General features: G+C 54.9%; 2 protein-coding genes across 2 annotated transcripts in view; both read right to left on the bottom strand.

Moving 5' to 3' along the window:
* Positions 1 to 3,708: 3,708 nt before the first annotated feature.
* TGM1 (transglutaminase 1) lies at positions 3,709 to 22,686 on the bottom strand. Its single transcript, XM_034993878.1, has 15 exons — positions 22,601 to 22,686; positions 17,797 to 18,102; positions 17,461 to 17,649; positions 16,223 to 16,471; positions 15,719 to 15,837; positions 15,500 to 15,607; positions 14,889 to 15,063; positions 14,367 to 14,505; positions 14,132 to 14,235; positions 11,444 to 11,532; positions 10,819 to 10,972; positions 10,429 to 10,710; positions 10,137 to 10,297; positions 9,617 to 9,753; positions 3,709 to 4,556 (listed from the first exon to the last, which is right to left on the bottom strand). Exons 2-15 carry the CDS (start codon positions 18,095 to 18,097, stop codon positions 4,328 to 4,330), a joined length of 2,436 nt encoding a protein of 811 aa, XP_034849769.1. The 5' UTR covers positions 18,098 to 18,102; positions 22,601 to 22,686; the 3' UTR covers positions 3,709 to 4,327.
* RABGGTA (Rab geranylgeranyltransferase subunit alpha) overlaps positions 21,271 to 23,105 on the bottom strand; it is a 6,147-nt gene continuing 4,312 nt past the window's right edge. The window contains exons 15-17 of the mRNA XM_034993879.1: positions 22,601 to 22,714; positions 22,247 to 22,334; positions 21,271 to 21,498 (exon numbers count right to left, since the gene is read on the bottom strand). Of these exons, the coding sequence (XP_034849770.1) occupies positions 21,350 to 21,498; positions 22,247 to 22,334; positions 22,601 to 22,714 (351 nt within the window). The 3' untranslated portion in view covers positions 21,271 to 21,349. The remainder of the gene's footprint in view (positions 21,499 to 22,246; positions 22,335 to 22,600; positions 22,715 to 23,105) is intronic.

Raw genomic sequence — 23,105 nt, 5'->3', positions numbered from 1 at the left:
AAAGAAAGAAAGAAAGAAAGAAAGAAAGAAAGAAAGAAAGAAAGAAAATCAGCCACAGAGGTTGGTACCTGAGGTCTCAGGCTTCAACACCCAGGTCCAGACTTTGCTCCCTGGGCCAAGGGGCTGCAGGAGCTTCGAGCATTAGCCACAGGCTTTGCCAAATCAAACCCACTTAGCTGGGGTTCAGGGACTCTCAAGCCTAGGATGGTTCTCTGAGCCTAGGATGGTCCCCTTCCCTGCTGTTAGGCCTCAGTTGAAGCTACCACAGTCCACACTAATGTTCCCAATTTTAAATCTTGGGGCAGAAGAAATTAAAGGGAATACTGGTTCTTTACCCTCAGGAAGCCCTGGGCTACCAATGCAAAGAGTCCACCTCCTCCCTAGTGTTCAACTTTGTATACCAGGTGTCCCAGGAGAAACAAAACAGGTCATCAAGACTCTCAGACAATGACTGCTTCATCAGTCCAGGGGCACCAGCTAAGAGGGCAAGCCTAGTGGATTTCCTAAAACCAAGACTAAGAATACCTTCTTTTTACTAAAAAAAGGGGGGGTGTTGCCTGGGTGGCTCAGTTAGTTGAGTGTTCAACTTTTTTTTTTTTTAAGATTTTATTTATTTGAGAGAAAGAGAGAGAGAGAACGAGCAGGAGGAGGGCAGAGGCAGAGGGAGAAGCAGACTCCCTGCTGAGCAGAGGGCCCGACAGGGGGCTCCATCCCAGGAGCCCGGGATCATGACCTGAACCAAAGGCAGATGCTTAACAAACTGAGCCACCCAGGCGCCCCTAGTGTGTGTTTGACTCTTGATTTTGGCTCAGGTCATGATCTCAGGGTCGTGGGATGGAGCCCTGCATCAGGTTTCAGGCTCAGCATGGATTCTGCTTATCTCTCTTCCTCCCTCTCTGCCCCTCCCCTTGCAAGATTAATTAATTAATTAATTAATCAATTAATTAAATCTGTTTTTAAAAACCACTTTATAATATAAAGGATGATGTCAAGGAAATAACCACATACATAAACAGGCATAAAATTGGTTTCCCTGGTATAGTTTTCTGAGGCACAGTCCCAGTAGGAGTCTGCACTGATAGTTATTAGCTCCCCAGGTGCCCATTTATCTATCTTTCCTAGAGCAGGTCTAGTCATCCATCATGGCTTCTTCCCACAAATGCTCCAAAACACAATCCTCCACTGCTCCCCCCGGCTCCCAGACTCCCCGTCACAATCCAACGTAGCTCATCATCCATTCAACAGATACTTATGGAGCACCTGCTGCATGTCACCGACTGTGAATCAGCCCTAAGTAAAGTGGGGGGGCGGTCTCTGTCCTCAGGGGCTTACATTCTAGTCGAGGGGAACTAGAGGCCCGAGGCCAGAGCACAGTAGCTGCGACACCAGGGATTCTAACGCTCACCTCCACAGACTTAAAGAGATGCCCCTCTCGAGCCCCCAGCCAGAACTTAACCCATAGTGGGAGCTCCGTATATATTTGTTTCTTTCCCTCCAGCTGTTTGGAGAACAGCATTGCCTTCCTGTTTTTTGTGCTTCTGTTTTTCTTTTTGAGGATTTCAAGCATTTTGGAGCTCTAATAAGCACAGGGGACCAGGGTAAAACGAAAAATGTGAAGCAAGTTACAAAGTTGTTAGAAATCTTAAGCGCTCACATTTTCTCCCAGGTGTTCAATTAAAAAAAGATACTGCTGTGTTGCTGCTCCATCTTTCTGGAAACTAATGAACAAAATGTATCAACCACCTTAAATATGCTCAATCCCTTTTCCCCAGTAATTCTCACTCTAGGGGGTTTTCAGGGAAATAAGAAACAAGCACAAAGATATATGTGCTTATATAAGGATATTTATGCATGTAATGGCAGAACATTGCAAAGACTTAAACTTCCAGGAAGAAAGGATTAATCAATTAAATCATGTCCTTCTATGGGACCGAATTTGTTCATCTGTTATTAAAAATGGGAAAAATTTAAAAGTAAAATAAAATAGGGGCGCCTGGGTGGCTCAGTTGGTTAAGCGACTGCCTTCGGCTCAGGTCATGATCCTGGAGTCCCGGGATCGAGTCCCGCATCGGGCTCCCTGCTCGGCAGGGAGTCTGCTTCTCCCTCTGACCCTCCCCCCTCTCATGCTCTCTTTCTCTGTCTCATTCTCTCTCTCAAATAAATAAATAAAATCTTAAATAAATAAATAAATAAATAAAATAAAAACATAGGGAAACCACTGGAGTTTGCTTCATAAATTCAAGGAACAATTAAAAGTCACATCTTGCAAGCCATTGCCTCTAAATTGTAAGGAGCAAACATCTCTTGCGCTGCTTGGTGCTAGTCCCTGTTCTGGGTCCTGGGACATAGAAGGTCTCAGTTCTTCCAGAACTCACATTTCAGAGAAAAGAGACAGAATTTAATAAGCAGGAAAACACCCCAATGTCAAACAATGAGTGCTAGGCAGGACATGAAATAAAATGGGATGATAGGCTAAAGAGACCAGGGGGCAGGAAAACAAATCAGATGGGGGGCCAGCGAAGAGTTCCCTGAGGAGGTGGCCTGTGAGCTGAGACTTGAATAACGGGGTGGGGCTGGCCTTGCAAGCTGGGGGCAGTACTCCTCCAGAAGGAAAAGCAGGGGCCGGGCCATAGAAGGTTTTGAGCAGAGGGCTGACTGGATTAGATTTACCCAGCCATCCCGGCTGCTGTGTGCAGAACAGAGGACCAGAGGGCAAGAGCGGAAGTGGGGGAAATGATCAAGAGGCTGGGGAACAATCCAGATGAGAGCTGAAGGCAGCTCTGGAGCCTGGGAAAGGAAGAGGGGATGAGGAGCAGTCAGATGCTGGACAGCTCTGTATGGGAGACAGACCATCAAGATTCGCGGACAGACTGGATGTGGGACATGAGAGAAGGAAAGAAGCCAAGAATGACTCCAAGATTTGGGGCCCACAAAACTTGGAAAGATGGAGTTGCCATTTGCTGATAGAAGGGAGGCCATGGGAGGATTGGCTACAGGAGGTCCACAGTTCAAGCTTGGACACATACTATGTGGGAAGTCTATGAGATATCCAGTAGACGTGCTGAGAAAGCAGGAGATAAGCAAGTTTGAAGTTCAAGGGGGCCCAGTAGTCCTTACAACCACGGCACTGGCAGGGCTCACCGAGGCAGAGTGTAGCTGGCTGGAGGAGCGCCTGGGTGGGGGCCTGAGTCACTCCAACACCCCAAGGCTGAGTGGGGGCCGCAGGAGGACCAGGACGATAGCCTGGAAGCCAAGACTACTGTCCAGGGTAAACACGATGTTTGGGGAGAATATTTAATGCTGTGGGAAAATGTGCACCCCAGTTACATGGGGAGGGGGACAGCATACGAAACACGACCTTAATAGCTATTTTCAGTACCTGGTTGTGGTTGAGGTTTCTCAGTTGCTTCTTTACAATCTTCTGTATTCTCTCAATTCTCCACGTTGAACATGTATTACTTTAGTAAAAATTCTTAGATGAGGGCATTTGAAAATAAATACTGGAGGATGCCTGGGTGGCTCAGTGGGTTAAGCATCTGCCTTCGGCTCAGGTCATGATCCCAGGGTCCTGGGATCGAGCCCCACATCAGGCTCCCTGCTCTGCGGGGAGCCTGCTTCTCCCTCTCCCACTCCCCCTGCTTGTGTTCCCTCTCTTGCTGTATCTCTCTCTGTTAAATAAATAAATAAAATCTTTAAAAATAAATAAATAGATAGATAGATAGATAGATAGATAGATAGATAGATAGATAGATAAATACTGGAAAGTGGTTTTTGCCACTCAGAGAGAACTCCAGCCTATTTCTACCACAAACATGCGCCTACAAAAGGCAGTTCAGATGCTTCTCCGCCACTGTAGCTGCCAGGGAAGGGAGGCAGTCCAACCCCACTCCAGCGGGCTTCTGAAGGGTTTTGGTCAGTAGACGTACCCTGGGGTCGGGGGAAGATGGGTTAAACGCTCAAGGTTCTCCAGACGCTAAGCAGGCCCTATCTCAAGAGCTGCTGAACTGGCACCGCTGCTGACCCCCAGCCAGCCTTCTCAGAACAAGGGGCACCCGAAACGCCACATGCATCCCCGGGACAGGCTGTGAGTCCACACTCCCTGGCCTGGCACGAACTGACAAATGTACAGAATGGTTTCATGAAAAACAGTTCATTAAAAAACAGTTTATTAGCATTTGTGCTGCCCTGTGCAAGTGAAGCTTGGCTCCCTGCCCAGATGCCCTGGCCTCCCCACCTGAGCCTCTGGGGAGCAGCTCTGCAGTAGGCCCCTGACTTGAGGCAATGTCCTTGCTCATCTGACTCCAGTCCCATTGCTCCCGGCCAGGGGCTAAGCCCCACCTCGAGATGCCATAGGGATGGTCTCCCCTGAGTGACTGTCGCCTCCAGCATCTGAGACGAAGCCCTCGCCCCCAGGGGCTGGAGCCACGTCCACCTGGATGACACCATGCACCTGGGAGAGCTGTGGGCTGTCCAAGCTGGCGATGAGCTGGCGGGGGCCTGGTCGCACAGGCACGAACTTCTGGTGCAGTGTCACTGTCTCGTTGCCGCCAATGTCCCTGTGGGCAGAGACAGGGTCATGGGCCGTGGGTGGAGTCAGGAGGAAGGACTGATGGGGCAGCCAGGAAGGAAGGAGAAGGAGGCAGAGCGCTTCAGGCATTTCTGGGCTCAGTTGGAACCCCCATACCCATGGCCAGGATGAAGCCTGAGCCCCAAGGCCTCCTGGGCCTTTGCCTCTGCATAGTCAGGTCAGCGCCACCCTCCCAGCTGCCTGAGCTGGGAATCTTCCAGTCGTCCCGGGAGTCCTCCCTCCCCACTCCCACAAACACCTGGACAGAGACGGCTGCCTTGTCTCTCCCACCTCTCCAGCACCAGTGCTCCTGCCCAAACCACACCATCTATACCTATCCCACCTGGGACTTCCTGGACTGAGGAAACTTCAAAACAAGACTTTGGGGGCGCCTGGGTGGCTCAGTCAGTTAAGGTCTGTCTTTGGCTGAGGTCATGTTCCCAGGGTCCTGGGATCAAGCCCTGCATCTTGCATCGGCTCCCTGTTCAGCTGGGAGTCAGCTTCTCCCTCTCTGCCCCTCCCCCTGCTTGTGTGCGTGCTCTCTCTCTCTCTCAAATAAATAAAATCTTTTAAAAAAAAAAACCCAAGATGGGGCGCCTGGGTGGCGCAGATGTTAAGCATCTGCCTTCGGCTCAGGTCATGGTCCCAGGGTCCTGAGATCGAGCCCCGCACTGGGCCTCCTGCTCGGCCAGAAGCCTGCTTCTCCCTCTCCTACTCCTCCTGCTTGTGTTCCCACTCTCGCTGTGTCTCTCTCTGTCAAATAAATAAAATCTTTAAAAAAACAAACAAACCAAGAGACTTTGGGGCTCAACACAGTATTGCCAAATAATTTCAGTTTTGCCAAGAAAAAAAGTGGAAGAAAATTAATTATCCTTTGCCATGATCATCTTTCCAAACAGGAAGGAGCATTTTAAATACCCCCAAACATTGGAAGGATGTTATCTCAGAGAAAAAGGAAAGTTCTTCCCAAGAACAGACGACTGGCATCTTTTTAAAGTGACACTTTGCGTGTGTGTGTGTGTGTGTGTGTGAGAGAGAGAGAGAGAGAGAGAGAGACATACATACATGTGTTCATGTGCACACACATACTAGCGTCTTCATTTTCTCCCTTCCTCGCAGATATCTGGAAATTTAGTCCCAGACCATCCCTCTGGGAGTCACAGTTTCACCAGCCTTCTAACTGGCCTCCTTGCCTCTAGGTCCTATCTTATTTTTCCACTCTACTCTCTAGTCTCTCGGAGGTGAGCTGAACCCTTCGAGGGCTGGGCTTCCTCGGGGCTTAGGGATGAGACTGCGACTCCCTAACCTGACACACAGGCTCCCTCTGACTCAGCCCTGCCTGCATGGCCTCATCATCCCCCACCATTCCTCCTGCCCACCAGCCCTGACAGCCAGTTCCTTCCCGTCCCTGAACTCACTCTGCTCCTGGGCTGGCTCCAGGCCCTGCTCACACCACCCCCTCAGGGAGGGCTCCCTTGAGCACCTCCTGCCCTCAGGGAAATGAGCCTCGTCCTGCTCTGAGCTCCCGCAGCAGCCGGTGTGTGCGCTTTACACACTGACCACGACCGCATCTCCATCCCCCTCGCTTGTGCCTCTTAGCATCTGTCCTCTCCTGCCTCTGCCTGAACCCTTGCCTCTGGCCCCCTAGTCAACCCAAGCCTGCCCTGGGGATCTTCTTTCCTCTGGAGCCCGACTGTGCAGACAACTCAGTCCTCCAAGGGAATGAGCCAACACCCCAACTTCGAAGATGAGCTCTCCTTGGGACTAAACATTTAGTTAGCTTGGAGCCTGATTCCAAAGGGCTTCCCTGGACCAATTTGTACTCTTTCTTCTATCGCTGTTAGCTGTGTGGTTTAAGATAAGTTACTAAACTCTGATTCTTACCTTCTGGTTTGTAAAATGGGAGTGAATGCAAAATGAGGGGGTGGGATCAGATGGTCTTGTAGGTGCCTCTAAGCTCCATGAAGGAGGGAAGAAGTGGAAGGTGGGGACATATATATACGGTCTACCTGTTAAGTTATGGACCTAATTTCTAGACTTCTAATCAAAATATATAACTAGACATTAAGTCTACAACATAACAGATAAGCTATACTGTGGCTAGTTACAAATTTGTATTTTTAACTTGTGCCCACTTTTCCATAGATACAAGCTTCAAGTTGTTTAGGCTCAGACAGGACTTCAAAGCTCTAGGGGCGCCTCAGTGGCTCAGCTGGTTAAGCGTCTGCCCTCGGTTCAGGTCACGATCCCAGGGTCCTGGGATCAAGCCAGTGGGCAGCCTGCTTCTCCCTCTCCCTCTCCCCCTGCTTGTCCTCTCTCTCTGTGTCAAATAAATAAATATTTTTTTAAAAACCTTCTACTTAATTCATACTAGTACTATTTCAGAATATAGCCTTTATTTGTAACATTATTTCCAAGAGTGGCTGCTTTCCAGCTTCCAGCTAGCAATGTCAAGATCTCTCCCAGCCCCGGCCTTCGTGTCAGCTGCCACCTTGCCACACCCACGCCTGCCTGTTCAAGTGCAGCACATCAGCTGCTTACCACTGGAATGTGCCTGAAACCCAGTGCAGGGAATGAAACCAACTCTCTGACAAGGACACCAGAACTTAGACATCCAAATGAGCACGGTCCTGCAATTACGTACTTGTTCAACCGTGTTGCCAAGGCTTGAAACATTTTTTAAAACTCCTCTCAGATTTTTCTTCAGAGCCACTGAAAACCACAAGCACATCAAGTGTGCCCAGTCTAGTCCCTCTCGCTGTCCCTCTCCCCACCCCGTGCCCCCCACAGACACCCTGTTCCTCCTTTACAGCCAAGCGTCATTCCTGATGGAAAAGGGCATCCCCACCCATCTTGTTCATCTGCCTTATTAATTAGTCTTGGCTCTAAATGGCCTCGGGCTGTTTCTCCAAAGTCAAATCGGCCCCAGAAGGCCACCCTAAGGACATTCTAAAGACTATGATTTAGGCTGTGGAGGAAATTCCCCAGAAGGGTTTGGAACAGACTTCCAGCCTCCCTTGGTGACTGGTTTGGTGGTGACAACAAGCCATTTGGAGGAGTAAGTCTGGAATGTTTATTAAGTGGCCAGTCAACCCGCTGGGTGGCACACCTTATGCTTAATGGGGTTTCCATCCCACAGCTTTTGATGTGCCAATGAGAGCAAAGTAACACCCATCTTAGAATCTAATATATCTGAACCACCAAGCCAGGGACTTCCCACTTGGAGTTCTCAATTGCTCTGTAGACCGCAGACTGGGCTTGAAGTAGCAAGGAGCCATAGAATGTCCAAGGAGGACCTGCCTTGAGAAACCATCATCCAACCCTCTCATTTACTGGAGGGAAGACTGGGGCCTTTAAAGGCAGGGCTGGGGGGAGGCTCATACAAGCCCCACAGCCAAAGATAGGGGCTGGATCTCCCTATGCTCAGCACAGGGGTCACCTCTTTACTTCTAGGCGGGGGCAAGAATCTAAGGTCTGGTGGAGGTGCTGAGGGGAGTCCAGCTTCTGGGGAACCTCTCTCCATCATCTGTAGGTGAGAGATGCCTATAGGGTGAGCTACCTGGGAGCCCCAAGCTCCCTCTCTAAGGTGACAGAGACCCACATAGGGTGAAATGGGGAAAAGCACTCCTTTGTGGCATATCACATCATCCATGGTCAAGGCTGGGGCAAAGATCAGGATAGCAACTATTCAGCTTCGGCCTATTGGCAAAAGTGGCAGCCACCAGCTGGCAGAGCCTGCTCTGTGTCAGGGCAAGGGATGCACAGGGTGGGCAGGGACCCCCTGCATCCCCCACCCAGCTCCCCCACGGGGTCCACCCCTTTCCCTCAGGCACTCTTTGTCAAAAGAGGAAAACACCTGCCCCTGTCCCCAGAAGTCTGATCTTAAAGGTCAGCCTCTGGCCTTCTCTGCTTTCCCTCTGAGCTGTTCCGGGGAGGAAGACAGCAGCCCATGTGTCTCTGTCAGAGAGGACAGCAGAGGCCCAGGGACACAGGCACTCAGTGTCCCCTCACTGGGTGCAGAGCCTCGCCTGGCCCGGGGTGAGGGCCAAGGGGGCTGGTAGGGGCCTGAAGCACAGGGCCCTCACCTTGAGAACTGCAGCTCAGCCCTCATGACACAAAGAAAGCAGCAGGCTTGAGAGCCTGCGTGTCAGGTGCGCCCAGGTGGGAAGAGCTCAGTCTGCCCCTTATGGAGTGGCTGCCAGCTTCCCTATCGTCAAGTGGGGGTGATGATGGCCACAATCAAAATAAGGACGATCGGCGCACCTGGGTGGCTCAGTCATTAAACATCTGCCTTTGGCTCAGGTCATGATCAGGTCCTGGGATCGAGCCCCACATCGGGCTCCCTGCTCAGCGGGAAGCCTGCTTCTCCCTCTCCCACTCCCCCTGCTTGCGTTCCCTCTCCTAATGTGTCCCTCTCTCTTAATGAATAAAATCTAAAAAAAAAAAAAATAAGAACGACCAACAGAGGCTCACGTTGGGCCAAAGCCAACACTAAATGCTTCACGTGCATATCTCACCTAGCTCCCTGAGCCACCCTCGGAACCGGGATGGTTGTCATCCCTACTTTCCAGGTGAGAAAACAGGCTTAAAGGAGATAAGTCACCTGCTCCACGGCACACAGCCAGTGAGTGTAGGAGCTGGGACTTGAACCTAAGTCTTCAGGATCCCAAAGCTTTGCTTTTAATCATATGATGATCTCGAATGTACCTTGAAGGGTTTTTGTGGTCTGCGAATGAGATAATGATCCTGAAGTGCCCGGTCGGTTCCTGAGCGCTGGGCATGTGTTAATGATGAGTTGCTAATGATTCCTAAGTGAAGTGTTGGCTCCCTAGTGAGACGGCGGGATGGACCAGCCCAGCACTAGGCACATGGCAGGTCTTCTTAACTGCTGCTGGCTCTGAACCGAGTCAGGAGGCATTGCTGGCTGGCTCTAGGCTGCTGTATTGGGTCCTGGCTGACTACTGTCCTGACCAAGAGAGGAAGCAGTGTGGCACCCAGGGCAGTCTGGGAGGCACAAAAGGGCAGGGGCGGGGGAGAGGCCAGACTCACCCCACATTAAGGATCTTGGGTCTCTGTAGCCCGGAGCCCTCAAGCCGGAAAACGACGTTGGTGAGGGTGACAGGCAGGGGGTTCTTGAAGACAATCTGTACTTCGCACTCCTGGCCAACCACGGCTGCCCCCAACAACTAGGAGAAGAAGAAGCCCACCTCCACATCAGAGACCCTGGCCAGATACAGTGGAACCATACATTCCACCAGAGGGAAAACTCCTTCTGCATCAAAATCTCCCCCAGTCCCACATTTCCACCCTTGAGAGAAACAGGGCTCCGCAAAAGCCAGAGAAGAAACTCCAACCCACTCCCCAACTGAAGCTTCTGCAGGACCAGGAATATGAGATCTGACTTTACAGATGAGGACATGGAGGCCCAAGAGCCCAAAGCCAGTATCCGACCCCCTTCTCCTGGAACTGCTCGCCAGGCCAGCCCTCTCCCAGTTTCATGCCCTTGCCCCTTGCCCTCTGACTTCCCTCAGCCCCCGCTCATCCCTCCTGCCCAGCAAGCCGCACTCACTGTGAGGGAAAGGTCTGGGGTGCGCAGACGGAAGGTATGCTGCTTGGCCAGCACCTGCCCGCTCTCCTTGACGTGGCCTGAGACGTTGAGCAGCATGGACCCCTGGTCTACGAGGTGGGGCCGGTATTCCTTGTAGGCCACAGGCATGGACATGCGGTCCGCTGCAGAGAAGAGGCAAGGTGTCGCCAGGGCCTGCTTACCCAGACATGGCCTCCGGAGGGGGGGGTCTCTGGGCCCACAGCTGCAGGGTGCCTGGCCATCCGTGGGGCAGGGCTGGGGAAGGAGCACTTACTGGCCCCTGGAGCTAGCACCACTTCCTTCTTGCTCTCCTTGAAGACAGGCCCCATGACCCCGGTGTAGAAGGTGACCGAGAGGTAGAGGTGCAGCTTCACGGTGCGGGGGCTGCCACCGCGATTGCTCAGCACCACACAGACTGCCAGGTCCTGCCCCATCACCGCATCCTGGGCCTCCACCTGCACGGCCACATCCTCCGCCAAGTCGCGGCTGGAGTACACGTTGGGTTTGCTACCGTGTGCGGCTGCGGTCTCCACTGCCTTCCGCTCTGCGTCTGAGCCTGGGGGTTGAGGGTCAGGGGTGAGGTTATGGCTGCCGCCGGAGTGCGCAAGGGCTCAGCGGGAACCCCGGGAGTGGGCCAGAGCCAACCAGGTTGGAGGAATGGTACCTTCTGGGTGTTTATAGATGTGGGTGACGTCATCCCGCATGTTGGATCCAATGGCCTTTGTGATGATGAGCGTGCCAATGGCCTTCTCTTCCACGTATACGATCTTGAAGCTGCCATCGTCCTGTCGCTGCCAGTAAACTTTGTCACTGTTGACCTGTTGGGGGGGGTGTGAGCGGGGAACGAGCAAGCCTGAGGGTCTGAGGGCAGGCCTGCCCCCCAGCTGCAGGGACGGCTGGATCCAAAGGTCGGGAACTTCCTGGCACAGCCAAACTGGGAGACTTTCCAAGCTGAGCCAGATGAAGGCCGAGAGCAGAGAAGCTGGGCAGCTCCTTGCAGTACATTTTGGCACTAATCACAGTAATCTCGGGTGCTTATTCGCTGACTTTACGACTTCTAAAGCAGTTTCATACCCATTATTTCTTTTGATCCTGAGCACAGGAAGCTCAGCAGCCATTATTATCCCCCTTTTACAGTGGAGGAAACCTAGACTCTAGGATGAATGACTTGCCCAAGGTCACACAGCTAGTCAGTCAGCGCGGAAGTCAGGACCAGAGAACCCAGGCCTGACTCCAGTGCTCTCGTCCTGCCAGACTGCCCGAGAAGGCACCTGGAGCACAGCCCTCACCTCGGCAAAAATGAAGGGCGTGTCATACTTCATGTAGACCAGGCCATTCTTGATGGACTCCACAGAGCAGGGGCCACAGCAGAAGATGCCTAGGGGAGCAGGACAGAGGTCAAAGGAGGCTGAGGGGACCCTCTGATCCTGGGGAGAGGCCCACCCAACCCAGGCCCAGTGCCCAATGCCTCAGGGTCAGTTGCCACCTGGGGCAACCCATGGAAGGAACACAAAGAAGAGCTCAGTTCCATTTGGCCTCAGTCAACCAGGGTGGGTCCAAACGTGGGACAAGCCTGCCCTGATAACCAAATCACTGGCACAACCTTCCTCCACTAGCCGAAGCTGGATTGGGCTATCTGTGACCCCCCGAGGTCAGGACTTCCGTCCTGCATCAGGACAAACCCAGAGCCCATGGTGGCTCTGCCTGCTGGCTGGGAAAAGAGCCACCCTTCCAGAAAGATCCAGAACAAACCCTCAGCTCTATAGCCTGCAGTGTGTCCTCTCTGTGGGGAGGTGGAAGGGGAGCTGGTGGGAAATAGAGTCTGTTCTCAGCATGCTCAGGAGTTTTCTGGAGATGGGCTGACAAGGAAGAGGCTTGGCAAGAGAGGACACAAAATAGGAAGTGAGGGCCAACCAACAGAAAAGAATCCTAGAGGGGCGCCTGGGTGGCTCGGTCGGTTAAGCGTCTGCCTTTGGCTCAGGTCATGATCTCAGGGTCCTGGGATGGAGCCCCACATCGGGCTCCCTGCTCAGCATGGAATCTGTTTCTCCCTCTCCCTCTGCTGCTCCCCCTGCTTATGCTTTCTCTTCTCTCTCTCTCTTAAATAAATAAAATCTTAAAAAATAAAGAAACAGGGGCGCCTGGGTGGCTCAGTTGGTTAAGCGACTGCCTTCGGCTCAGGTCATGATCCTGGGGTCCCGGGATTGAGTCCCGCATCGGGCTCCCTGCTCAGCGGGGAGTCTGCTTCTCCCTCTGACCTTCCTCCCTCTCATGCTCTCATTCTCTCTCTCTCAAATAAATAAATAAAATCTTAAAAATAAATAAAGAAAGAAAGAAAGAAAGAAAGAAAGAAAGAAAGAAAGAAAGAAAGAAACAAAGAAACAAAGAAACAAAGAAAAGAATCTTAGAAAACACTAGCACTATGGTTTCCTCTTCCAAATGGGAAAATAGGCCCAGGGAGGCCAAACAGATGTCAGGGTCTGACAAGACAATCAGATAAGTGAACGGAAGGAGTGGATATTTACGAAGTAGCTGCTATGTTCCAGGCATGCTGCTAATCTCTCTAATGAATGACCTCATTTAATTCCCCCAACAACCCTATCTGGCATATATTATCCCCAAATTACAGCCAACACCAAAGCGCAAAGGTGCAAGCAACTTGCCCAAGATGACATTATCTAAGAAGTCATCAAGCTGGATCAAGCCTGGGTCTGGCTGGCCTCAGAACCCTGTGAGCTATGCACCCCACCACTCCCCAGAGTGGGGACAGGAACTCAGATCTCCCAGGCTCCTGGGCCAGGCTGTTCCAGCATGGCAGGCATCACTGGGTTGCACAAGTCAGGGAGCACCATTCGAAGGGATGACTGAGAGGGAGTGGTTTGCCCAGAGAGGAGGAATGTAGGCTAGGCAAGAGCCATCTGACCTGGGGTGAGGAAGGGAGAGGTGAGGAAGAAGGCAGCAGGAGGGGCAGGCCTGGCTGCCTGGCGCCGGAATGTTAAGGTGGGAAGGGAGGGCTGTTTGAGAACAGAGTGTGCAGCAGGTCCAATTTTGGCAGAAATGTGTGTGCTGGGGAAAAGGAAATCAGTAGATGATATCAGCAATGGTCTCTGAGGGCTGGGTTAGGGGGGTTATTTTCTTCTTCGAACCTATCTGAACCCTGGTTTTATTCTGTACCATACATACAACTCAAAATGAGCAACAGAACAGGCAAGAGGGGAACTTGGTGGGTGAGAATGTGTGAAGGGAGGGAGTCAGGAACGGGAGAGGCTTGGCCCTGGGCCCTAGAGAAAGTCGCTCCACCTCTCTGGGCCACCACTGCCATGTGTCCCATAAGGGCTTGCGGTGGTCCCCAGACCAGCTGATCTTCAGCATCACCAGAGGAACTTTCAAACTTTCAAACATACAGATTCTTAGCATCAATCTATCCCTGGGATGTCTGATGTGTCAGGTCTGGGGCGGGACCTAGACATTTACTCAAAACAAAACAAAAACGTCCAGAAAGAGAACTAGGGAAGTTTCACATTTTGAGTTATTCAATTCTATACTTTCCCCCCTTCCAGGCATGTACTACTTACTATAATGGCCTTTTTAACTTTAAATACATATATAAATAAAAGGGCCCTTCAATTAATTATCTCCACGATGTGTGAGTAAAAAGGCAAATGAGAAGAGTGGGTGTGTTAGGGAAGGAAACCTCTCACTGAACTCTCTTCCATCTTTTGACTTTTGAGCCTGAATATATAAACCATAAAATCATAATAAATCATAAACAAAGGAAATCGACGCTAATAGATAGTTACGCAGAAAGGTGACAATTGACTAAAGGCCGGGCGGTGATTCTGTTGGTAACCCCGTTTGAAGAAACACGGGGGTTAAAGGGCCCGAACCGGCCCTGACACTCGGGGTTTGTTACCCAGGTTGGGAGATGGGGATGGGGCCAAGGTGGGGCACAGGAGCCAGGCAGGGCCCCGCCTCACCGCTGCTGGTCTCCTGTGGTGTAGCGTCCACCACCTGCCACCCACTGAAGCCTGAGGGCAGATCTGGCCTCTTCATCCAGCAGTCGTTCCACACATGGAAGTTCCTGGATGGACATGGAGGGAGGCCTGGGTCTGAGCAGCCTGCTCAGGGCCTCCCCAGTGTCCCCTCGACGTCCAGGTCTTGGTCATCATCCCTTCGCAGGGATGCGCAGCCCAGCCCCGGCCCCAGCCTCACCAAACAGAATCATGGTTCAGGTGCTCCAGGGGCTTCATGTTCTCATCAAAGTAGATGTCCATGGTGAGGGATGTGTCTGTGTCGTGTGCTGAGTTGAAGTTGGTGACAGTGCGGGTAGCCAGGCCCAGGCAGCGCAGCACTGTGGAGGAGCCAGCGTTAGGGTTCAGAGCCCAGACCGGGATGCGGTAGGGGGCAGGTGAGGTATCAGGGGAGGAACAGCAGGGGGACAAGGGCCACTGGGGTTGCCAAGCTGGGTCAGGGGTCAGGAGGCCTTAGGGCCAGAGAGCGTTGAGGGTCAGGGGAAGCCAGGCCACCTGCCTGACCTTGGCGCTGCCTGGCCCTTCTCCCTCCTCTCCCCTAGGCCTCTCTAGGTAGTTAACACTAATTAATGATAATTAAGGCCAGCCTACCACCCAGCCCTCCACCTGTCCTTGCACTAGAGCCACGGCTGGGTGGGGCTCTGGTTTCCCTCCCTCTTTCTCGCAGGGCCCAGGCTGCTCCTGTCCCCCGTCCCTCCACTACCTGTGGTGGTCACGCCGGCGAAGACCCAGCACTGGCCATAGGGGACGGAAGAGCCAGTGCGTAGGTAGCTGAGTAGGATTTCCACGCTGCCCACCCACGCTGAAGGGTTGGTGCCTCGAGAGTAATCACCAGACCAGTTTCCAGTCAGGACGCCATTGTCATCCAAGGAGTTCACCTGCCCAGGACAGGATGGAGTGGGGTGGAGTGGAGGGAGAGGCTCAGGACCTCCCATGTGGTCCCCAGCCCTGCCCCTGCCCCCCACCCCTTTCCCCTAAATGCCTCAGGATCTAGCCAGCAGCCTGAGCCCTGCCCACCCCTCCCAAAAACATCAGTCCCCCCCACCCCTCCCGGATCTGACACAGTAATGTGAATCCTGGGTGTGCCAAGCTTTGGGTTTGGCCCTACATTCCACAAGAGCTGGGACTGAGGCCAGGAAGGGTGGGGTGGGGCCAGGCAAGGAGGAAAGAGAGGGAGTGAGACCCCTCCCACAATACCCTTTGCAAGGGCAGGATAGGGCTGAGTTCCTGGAGGAATCAGAAAGGGCAGGAGCGGGGGACAGGGGAGACAGGAGGCAGACACAGAATAGCACTGAGAGACATGAGGGTGCTCACCATGGCAGAGATGACCCGGGAGACACTGACGGGGTCCCCACGGCCTCCATACGGCATGCCCCGCCGGTCCAGGATGTACAGGCAGGCATCCAGCACCCCATGATCAAACTGGAGGGAGGGAGGGCAGAGGTGACCCCTAGGCCAGCAGCACCTGCTCCCTCACTCCACCCCACCGGCCTCTTGCTCCCCCAAGCGCATGCGGCCCTTGGCCAGCCATACCTGCCCATAGTTCCAGGTCCGCTCACCAATCTGGGCTTCTGTCCCATAGTAAATTCTCCCGGACTCATTAAGCACATACTCCTGTCGCCAATCCTCATGGTCCACATACACGAGGTCCTCTGTGTCCCCAAAACACACATGCCTGGTCCCCTCTAGCCCTCTCCCTGTGCCCCCCCCCCGGGCCATTTCTGCAGGACTACTGTCCACAGAGGAGTGGGGACACCGCGAGCCTGACGGCATTTCTCCCGGGAAGGATGGGGGAGCATGACAGAGATGGTGGGAGGAAGGTGGCTGTAACCAAGGCCGTTCACTAGCAGGAGCAAGGCTGCGTGTCCTTGGGCTGTTACCTTTCCATGCTGAACCTAGGTCGCCTCACCTGGACAATAAGAGGCTGGCTTCTCCTAGAGCCAGGCACCTAGGCACCTAGCCTCGGATTCTAGGAAGAGAAGCTCTGACCGGCCCTCCTTCCTGTCCACGCCCTGCTCCTGACTCCAGCAGGCTCACCTGGGCACCAGGGATTGAAGAGGATGTAGATCTCGTTGTGGGGGTCAAAGGGCAACTGGAACTCGCCAGCCTCGCAGCGTGTGCGGACGGTGAATTGGAATTTGCCGATGATGGCGTTGGGGGAGGTGTGGACCTGGAGGTTCAGATTCTGCCCGCTGGCCTTGGTCACCTGGGCTTTCCAGCCTCCACTGCCCCCCTTGCCCACTGGGATGATCACGTGGGTGCCCTTCCCCACCTCAGGGTTGTTTCCTGGAATAGGGGAAGCAGCAATTAGCTGGTGAGACCTATCTGAGGGCAGATGGAGCCTTGGACTTCTCCCAGCCCCACCCAGAATGCGTATGAGCCAGCGTGTGTGTGTGCCCCTGAGTTGGGCCATCACCTTAGTCTGTGACAGTCTCTGAGAACAGCTCTGTCCCCACCCGATGTTTGCCCGCATGCCAGGGCAGGGCCCCGGTCCAACATCCCAAACCTGTTCCCCTGACACTGAACTCAGAGGTGGGTAGAAGAGACCAGGCCACCATCACCCTCTGCCTGCCTGACTGTGTCAGTGCCTGGGCTGGAGGAGCAGAGCTGCCCTGGCTGGGTCCAGATGCCCCGAACCCATGTGAAAGGGCAGCCCGGATCCCGAAGGCCAACCCTGCCTACTCCATGGGGCTGCAGCTTCCAGAGCCTAGAGCATCCCTGGTGGCAGTGGTGGGGGTACCTGGGAAATTAGAGGCTGGGGTGGGCAAGGCTAGGCTCTAATCAAAGGGTATGAGGAGTCGCCCGCCCCCGGCAGCAGCATAATCACCAGCCTGGGCAGTCAACGGCCACCAAGCAACGCGGTGAGGGAGGCACCTGCCCTGGGCCATGGGGACAGAGAAACAGAGATAGAGTTGGACAGAGAGGAGAGAGCGAGCCAGCCACACCCTGGGGAAGGACAACAGACCCAGAAAGAAAGACACACAGAGGCAGCCACGGAGAAGCAGCAGCTGAAGCAAGCACCTGAAGAGAGTGTTTTGAGACAGATGCCTCTGGAGGCTCAAAGAGGGTGATCTTAGGAAAATGGGACACCAAGACCTGACCTGAAACACCCTCCTATGCTTGCACCTGTCTTACGTGGCAGAGGTGAGGAGTCGGGTGAGGGAGGAGCTTAAAGATGTCCCTCTGACCCTAATACCAGAGCTGGGAGGCCCTGTAGCCAGCACCACTGCCCACCATTCTAGGACTTTTGCCCTCCCACTGCAGACCCCCCTGACCGATAAGCAGCTCCAGAGCGACATGATCGGAGGACTCATAGGGCCGAGAGAAGTGGAGGACCATGTGGAAAGGCTGTCCACGGCGTATAATCAGCTCGTCGTATTCAAACTCATCTGTGTGGTGCTCTCGGCGATTCTGGTCTGACCGTGCACTCAGCAGATCCACACCGGTCACCACCAGCATGCCCTCTGCAAGGGCACAGCTCTGGGTCAGCAAAGCCCTATGGGAAGCCCAGGCCCCCATTCTAGGCCTCCCAGGCCCCAGAGACGTCAGGATGAGTCTCAGGCCCCATTAAGGCCTTGCAGCTGGCAGATAAGGTGGGCAGGAGGGCTCACCTTGGATGGTGCCATCTCCAGCTGCGTTCACACCACCAGTCCGGGAGCCGGGCTGGCGGGAATCTGAGGCCCGGGAATCCGGTCTTCGACCCCTGGAGCCTCGGTCTCCATGGGGCTCCGGGCCCCAGTCACTATCTGTCCCATTTCGGCAGGAGCAGCAGGCACAGCAGCGAGCCCAGAAGGAACGGCCTCCTCGACGAGACCCTCTGTCTGGCTCCGGCTCTGGCTCCGGAGAAGGTGTGGGGGGCGGCTGCCAGGGGTTCCTGCCCCAGCGGCCCACATCCGACCGAGGACCGTCCATCAAGCCTGTGTGGAAGAGGCAGGGAGGCTCTGATCACCCACTCAGACCTCCTGTACTTAGACCGCCCCCGCCAGCACACACAGAAGCCCTCCATCTGGAGAACTGACTCAGTCCCATCCAGCTGACTGAGATGATCTGACCTTGCCCCAGAGACTCCCCCCAGACACAACCCAAAGGGACCCCCCCAAAGACCCTCCCCAAAGACTCCTCTCAGATTCACCTAGAGAAACTACCCACGTTGCAGAGAAATCTCCCTTTTACCCCCAGTGACATCCACCAAAGCAGATGCCCCATTGAGAAACCTGTCCTCCAGAACCCATCCCAGAAAGGAGTGGACACTTGTCACAGCCTCAGGACCCGGAACACAGACCATCCTTGGGACCTGCTCCTGCCAGTTACTCAGTTTAGAGGTCCATGAGCTGCCTGCCTCTAGGACCCATTCTTAGCAGAGATCCCCCACCCCGTCCCTTAGCAGAGGCTCCTTGCAGAAGACAGGCGGATGATACGCAGGACTTGGGGTTCTTGGCATTCCCCACGTTGGGTCAGACACCCACATGGAGCTGTGAGTGGCAGGGCGCTGCAGGTGTGGGAGCCCGCGGTCCAGAGGCACGGAGTCCAGAGGCTCAGCACCGCAGTCCCCGATGGAGCCTCACCTGGCGGCAGTGTTAGCGACAGCAGTGCTGAGTCCGGCAGCCGGGCTGGGACAGGTCAGGACTGCTGGGATGGAGCGAGTGCAAGGTGTGGGGTGGGTGGGTACGTGGTTTATGAGGGGGGAGGGCGGGGCCAAGCTGCGGAGAAGGGGAAGGCTGATTGCTCCATTCCCCCCCCACCCCAGAGGCCCAGCCTCTGGGGGCTGTCTCTGGAGGTAGAGACAGGAAATGAGACCTGGCCCTGTCCCCTTTCCCCTTTCGAGGAACTGCAGGGTGGGGCCAGGGTCTGTCAGGACTCAAAGCTGAGGTGAAAGTGGAAGGCCTTGGGAGACCGCCCCCACTGAGGGACCCCACTCCAGGCTGATTCCTCCCAGACTGGTGCAGAAGGGGCCCCCTCTCCTGGGCGAGAAACCCCGAGGGCAATGGGACAGGGTGCCCCTTCCACCCATGCCCCTATGCAGGGGACCCTGTTCCCAAGCTCAGGTGGCCTGCCTCTGCTCTCACAGGCCCCCCACTGCCAGGCTCCGGTGCTGCCCTGGCCAGGCTCAGCCCCGTGAAACTGGCCCATGGGCCTGGTCCTGCCCAGGGAGGTCCTGGGATCCTAACCTGCAGACTGGTGACATCAGCAGCCAGGCCCTCAGACTGGCTCCACCAGCCAACCCCTGACCTGCCGGCTCTACCAGATCCTCTGATTTCCCCCCACCCAACTATCCTTCCTTCTTCCTCCAGCTGGGGGAAGCCTCCCTGGCATGAATGAACTGCCCCCAGCTTCCTGTGTCCCTACAAGTTAGAGATTGGGTTGGGACGGGGAGTGAGGGTCAGGGTCAGGGTAAGAGCAACTTCTTGTTTTCTTCCCCCAGCCTGGGGGCTTGGTGAAGGCTTAGGCCCTGGCTCTGAGGCTCAGGGGGCAACTGAGGCCCTCTCCCTAGACTGCAGAGTACCCCCTTCTCTCACTGAGAGGGGTAGCTGGTCAGCTGGAGTCCAGGATTCTCCAGCCTGGAATTCTTCCCAGAAATCCTGACCAACCGGCTCCAGGCACCTGCCCTGTGTGTGCATCCCAACTCCACCCTGGGACTGGAAAAACACCGGGGATGCCCCTGAGAGAACCCTAAGGCGAAGTGGAGGTCAGGCATCTTTGGGGAAGCTCTCCTGAAAGTTCTTTGGGAACGTTGGGGCCCTTTTTTCGGGGTCTCTTCCTTCCATCCTGCTGTTGTCCTAACTCTGCCCACGGGCCATCAGAGAGAAGACAGTGAAAACGGGATTGACAAGAAGACACAAGGAAGCAAACCTGAGGAAAGGCCAAGTTTGGTGATGCATCAGGCAGGGTGGAGCCTTGGGGAGTGGGGACTGAGACTCCAGGACGTGGCAGGGAGCCCTTCACACCCACATTGACCTTTGCCTGCCTGGTTCCAAGCCCCAGACCTGGCAGAGGGTTGTGTCCACCTCCAACACTCTCAGGGGACACATAAGTAAAAATCAAAATTCCAGGTAGGTGTCAGGCAAGTCAGCCAAGGGGCTTTGTTGAGGGCTGCCACTAAGAACCTGGGGTGGGGGGGGGGGGGGAGGGGGGGGGGCAGGGCCCTGAGCACCCGGAAGTGTGTAAGCACTTGTGGGCCCCAGTAGATTCCCAGGGAGCCAGGGTAATGCCTTGTCACACTCTCCCCTTTTGTTTCCCTTTCCCCCACTTAGCCAGGTTGACTCAGTGCTCTAGCCCCTGAGCCACTCCCTCTCCTTCCCCCAGGAGGCTCAAGTGCCTCAGGGCTTTTAAAGTCAGGACAAGGGGTGTGTGTGTGGGGGGGCACCATGGGAGTAGACACCCAGCTCAGTACTTCGGGAGTGGAGGCCAGGCTCTGCCCAACACTCGCTATCAATACGGAAGCAAGAACATGAGTCTGGAATCCCTGACCAAGGTGCAGAGACAGCTGTGGCTCCCCTGTGAGAGCGCAGCAAACGTGGGCGCGCCCTAAGAGCAGCTTCCTTGTCAGTACTGTGGGCCTGACCAGCTCATCCCTGAGCACTTGTGAGGGCCAGCTGAGACCTGGTATTGTCAAGGGCTCTTCAACCGCAGGATGCTACTCATGAGGACCGATGCTCTTTGTTACAGAGGGTGGAGCTCGGACACCCTGGTTCCTCCCGGGAACAGCCTTCTTGGCTGTGGTGAATGAGCCAGGGCGCGGAGGGCATCTGGAAGGAGCAGGAGTCCTGGGAGAACCTTTTATGAGTCCTTCTAGTTGGAGACTTCCAGCTGCTTTGCAGCCCAGCCCCAAACAGAACCTGAACCCAAACCTGATCCCCGGCCCAGCCCAAACCAGAAGGTGAACTCAGATTTTGCAGATTCTGCCCCAGTACCGAGACTTTGGTTCCTGGCGGTAAGAAACAGCAGAACTGAGCAAAAGATGAAAGCGCGAGGGAGCTGACACAGCCTCGCTCTCTCCCCTTCTTGTCCAGAACAGGTAGCAGTGGTTATGGTGGTGGCAGTGGTTATGGTGGCGGTGGCGGTGGCGGCGGCAGAGGGGGCGGGGGCAGCGTAGCAGCCCGAGGGGGCCTCTCCATTGTTTATTCAGTCCCAATAAGTTAAAGAGCAAGGGTGGGGAAGGATCTCCTAGGTGAGGATGCTGTTAACTGAAGGCAACAGCTCAGCCAGGTGCTCAGAGGTGCCCACTGCTTGGCACAGGGGATTGCCCTGCAGGTGGAGAAGGGCCAGCCTGGGGCAGGAGGCAAGAGGCTGGAGCAGTGTGGACTGCCGGAGGCCTTGGGCAGGAGAGTCAAGGAAAGCGTGGCTGGTTCCCCCAGACCTATGTGCTCCTGGGTAGCCATCACGGTCTTCCCTCCACAACAGGGACTGCGGCCCAGCGGTCTGGCTGCTAGGCATCTTGCACATGGCCCTGGCCTGGAGTAAAGCTGCAGACTGCAAACACCTGTCCTCAGGGCCAGGCAAGAAGCCCAAGCGGCAGGCTGGATGTGGTACCAGCTGTGGTGGACTATAGCCAAGGAGAAAGCCAGCTCTGACTACAGAGGCATCCATGACTCGGCAATGGCCAAGGCTTAATGAGTGGAAATGCAGGCCAAAGGCTGTTAACTTTTCCAATTTTTTTTTTTTAAGCAGGCTCCACACCTAATGTGGGGCTTGAACTCACAACCCTGAGATTAAGAGTCACACACTCTCCTGTGACTGTCTGACTCTATCAGGGGTCCCTAACCTCCAATTTTTAAGTACAACCAGAATTTTAGATTTTTTAATACGAAACTTTCTGATTTTTAAAATACCATGTGGTACCCAAGAACATCTGTAGGCTGCTGGTCTATGAACTGGCTTGAGGAAGTCACTTCCACCCTGCAAAACCACCAGTGCAAGTCACCAATGCCCCATACGGCCCCAGGCTATCCTCCTTCCTTAGCCTACGCTGTCAGAGCCCCCTCTCCCAGCTTACTGTGTGTCCCTTCCCAGTGTGGCACGTTACCCCCCCACTGCCTGAAAGGCACCTGGAAGGAAGGATACGGTTGTTACACAGGGAGAGCTCCTGCAGCCGGGGCAGGCTGGTGACACCGTCCAGGGACTCTATGACATTATCATTGGCCTGCAGGACCTGGGGAGCAGGGAGGGCAGGGAAGTCAAAGCAGGGCAGGCAGCTGGCAGCCTGGGACTGGTGCAAGCAAGCAGGGAGCCCGGGGTGATCAGCTTACAGTGCAGGGAAAAGCTGCTGGCGTCAGGCCAGGTGATGGAGGCAGAGATGGCAAGGGGTCATCTGCAGGGGCTGGGAGGATCTGGACACCTCTTTGTGGGGTGGGCAGACTTCTGAGGGGGAGGAAAGGGAAAAGGGCCACCTGGGACAGTGATGGAGGAGTGCTTTACCTCAAGGCAGCGCAGGGCAGCCAGGGCAGGGGGCAGGGCTCGCAGACGATTGTGTGACAGGTCCAGATGAGTGACCAAGAGCAGCTGTTCCAGATGGCAGAGTACCGTAAGATCCTGAGGAGGGGGATGAGATACCCAGTGAGACTTAGGGGAGGGGGTCCGCAGCCATGGCTCCTGAGGCACTTACCCTCTGTGCCCCACACAGGCCCTTGGGGATCCTGGCTGAGCACAGGATAGAGCAGGTGAGAAGCTTACCTTACGACCCCAAGCAGTCCACGCTCCAGGGCAAGGACAAGGGACAGATAGGGAGTGCTGGGGTGGGGTGGCGGGTGGGTGGAGGGGCAGAGGCAGCCTGGAGTGGGGGCAGGCACGGGGGTGGAAGCGGGCGCTGGGGAAAGCACAGACACCGGCAGGAGCAGGCCTGCTGAGTCTGCAGGACCAGCCTAGAGACAGTGGAGGTGGGCGGCAGTGATGTGACGGAACTGCTCTGTTGGGAAGACGGACT

This window comes from Mirounga leonina, unplaced genomic scaffold, assembly GCF_011800145.1.
Source record: "Mirounga leonina isolate KUSES-001 unplaced genomic scaffold, KU_Mleo_1.0 Mir_91, whole genome shotgun sequence".
Classification (NCBI taxonomy): domain Eukaryota; kingdom Metazoa; phylum Chordata; class Mammalia; order Carnivora; family Phocidae; genus Mirounga; species Mirounga leonina.
Note: the sequence above shows the minus strand (reverse complement) of the source record. Positions and strands in the feature narration are given on the sequence as shown.

What these genes read in the sequence shown, in the direction of transcription:
- TGM1 (XM_034993878.1), bottom strand. Translation starts at nt 18,097, where the DNA reads ATGGACGGTCCTCGGTCGGATGTGGGCCGCTGGGGCAGGAACCCCTGG. An exon ending in TGGAGATGGCACCATCCAAG is followed by an intron (nt 17,650 to 17,796) that starts GTGAGCCCTCCT and finishes GTGCCCTTGCAG; the next exon opens with AGGGCATGCTGGTGGTGACC. An exon ending in GGTGCTAGCTCCAGGGGCCA is followed by an intron (nt 10,298 to 10,428) that starts GTAAGTGCTCCT and finishes TCTTCTCTGCAG; the next exon opens with CGGACCGCATGTCCATGCCT.